At 60.4% G+C, this 2,571-nt stretch overlaps 1 protein-coding gene across 1 annotated transcript; it reads left to right on the top strand.

The window, feature by feature from the left end:
• The first annotated feature begins 898 nt into the window (after positions 1 to 898).
• LOC105311702 (outer dense fiber protein 3-like protein 2) lies at positions 899 to 1,492 on the top strand. Its single transcript, XM_011387623.1, has one exon. It carries the CDS (start codon positions 899 to 901, stop codon positions 1,490 to 1,492), a length of 594 nt encoding a protein of 197 aa, XP_011385925.1.
• Positions 1,493 to 2,571: the final 1,079 nt, after the last annotated feature.

Here is a 2,571-nt window from a genome sequence, read left to right on the forward strand (position 1 = left end):
CCATCGTCCATCATCCACGATCCATCCGTTCATCCATCCACCATCCATCATCTATCCATCCATCCATCATCCATCCATCATCCATCGTCCATCATCCACGATCCATCCGTTCATCCATCCACCATCCATCATCTATCTATCCATCCATCATCCATCCGTCATCCATCTATCCATCCATCCGTCCATCCATCATCCATCATCCATCATCCATCATCCACGATCCATCCGTTCATCCATCCATCATCCATCATCTATCCATCCATCCGTCCATCCACCCATCATCCATCATCTATCCATCCATCCGTCCATCCATCCATCATCCACCATCCATCCATCCATCATCCACCATCCACCATCCATCATCCATCATCTATCCATCCATCCATCCATCATCTATCCATCCATCCATCCATCCATCCATCCATCATCCATCTGTCCATCCATGGATCCATCCATCTACTCATTCACTCCTCACCCACCTATTCACCACCTTCCCTTCCACTTACCCATCCAGTCGAATGTGTCTTAGGCCACTGCTGGGAGTTGAAATAGACGTACAAGTCCTTGCTTTTAATGAGACCCCAGGATGGTGGTGGAGTCAGACCCAGGTAGGGACCATCCCGTTTCAGCGTGGCCATGTCTGGATAGAGGGGAACACCCAGGCAGGGGGATCCCATGAGGGGCTGCCTAGAAGGAGGATGTGGGGAAGCCAGCAGGGAGGAGGGGACTTTGGGGCTGTCTAGAAGGGCGAGAAGCAGCTCAGGAGGTCGGAGTGGAGAATGGGGCGGGGGGCGGAGCTGGCAGAGGACTGGGCTTGGGCCACGGCCTGGAGAGTCGAGAGGGAACAGGTTGTGGGGGGGGAGTGGAAGGCAGAAGTGTCGTGAGCTCTGGGGTGTGCATGGGTCACGGGGGCCACGCACGGCCCTCGGCAGGAGAGGACTCTGTCCATGGCCCACCGTCCTCCATTCGCACAGGTCTGGAGGTGACGCCGGGCCCTGGGGCCTACAGCCCCGAGAAGGCGGCCCCCGTGCACCAGCGGACTCCCCCAGCTTTCACCCTGGGCTCCCGCCTGCGCCCGCGACCCCTGGACACCTCGGTTCCTGCCCCCAACGCCTACACCCTGCCTCCACTCTGGGGCTCCCAGGTCTTCATCAAGCCCAGCAGCCCTAGCTACACGGTGCTGGGCCGCACACCCCCTGCCCGCCCCCCACAGAATCCCGCTGAGTCACCAGGTCCTGGCCAGTATGACAGCCCAGACCCCAATGCCTACCGCCAACGCCCGCCCGCCTTCACCCTGCTGGGGCGGCCGCGTGCCCCCCGTCCCCGGAATGAGACGCCCGGCCCTGGCACCCACAGCCCCGAGGGGGTCACTGTGACCAAGGCCCGGGCCCCGGCATTTTCCATGGGCATCCGGCACTCCAAACGGGCCACCACCATGGCCACAGACACCTGCGGACAGGGCCTGGGCCGGGCCTCGGTTGTCCCACACTGAGAGGTGGGGCGTCGGCGGGCCCCTCTGGGCCTGGCTTTGGCTGAAGCGGGGCTTGGAGAAGCCGGGGGCAGAGGGGTGTCTCCTTCCTTCCCCCTTTTCTGAAATGTTGAGGCCCTTCTAGGCCAGTGCTTCCTCCAGTCCCCGGGCTGTGACCCCACGGTCCTGTGCGGGGTGAGCCTCCGTCCAGCGCCCCAGTTTCTTCTCTCCTGGCCACGCCGGGCCAAGCCAGGCCAGGAGGAGAAAGGGACACCCCTGGCCCTCCCCAGCGGCTGGCCGGAGACGGAGCTTCCTGTGTCCTAGAACTCACTGTCCACGCTGCTGAGGCCTGGGTCCCCGACACAGCTCAGGTTTCTGCCAAACTTGGGCCCTTCCCCGCTTCTCATGGAAGCACAGCTGCCTGCCCTGGTCCCAGCCCCAAACCAGGCTGGGAGCAGCCCAGAGCCCCTCTGCTCCCGCCCACCTGCTGCCTACTTGCCAGTAAATCTCTGTGGCACCAAGAGCTGTCAGCATCACACATGCGTGTCCATTCACCCGTGGTCAGTTTACATCACAGAAAGGTCTGAAACGCTGCTCTCAACACCCAGAACCCCAACTCTGCAGCCCCTGGGGGCCTGCATGGGACCAAAGGAAGGGTCCAGGGCTTGGAGGGGCCAGAGGTGGAGCCAGGGCTGTAAGTGGTAGGAGCCAGGTAGGCTTCTTGGAAGAGGGGACATCGAAGCTGGGTTTTGAAGGATGTATAGAAGTTTGATGTGTTCTAATACCTATCGGTAGGTACCCTGCAATGTTCCAGACATTGATTAAGATCACTCAAGCTTCACAGCAACTCAGGAAGCAGGCGATGTTTGCCGAGACAAAATGGGGCTTTGGAGAGACTGGACACTCGTCCAAGGGCCATGAGCCCGAGTGTTTGATGCCAGGGGTTGAATCCTGGCCACTGGGCTCTGTTCCTGCCATTTTTCCCTAGGCACGGGAAAGAAACACACGGATGGTGTCATGTGACGAGCCCTCTGTGCGATGACACCTGGGCCCAGGCCTTAGGAAGCTCCCTGACCCAGAAAGGCCCTGACCCAGGACCTCGG

The sequence above is a fragment of the Pteropus vampyrus genome, unplaced genomic scaffold, assembly GCF_000151845.1.
Source record: "Pteropus vampyrus isolate Shadow unplaced genomic scaffold, Pvam_2.0 Scaffold1000006377, whole genome shotgun sequence".
NCBI lineage: Eukaryota > Metazoa > Chordata > Mammalia > Chiroptera > Pteropodidae > Pteropus > Pteropus vampyrus.

Coding starts and splice junctions, on each gene's coding strand:
- LOC105311702 (XM_011387623.1), top strand. CDS start 899: ATGGGTCACGGGGGCCACGCACGGCCCTCGGCAGGAGAGGACTCTGTC.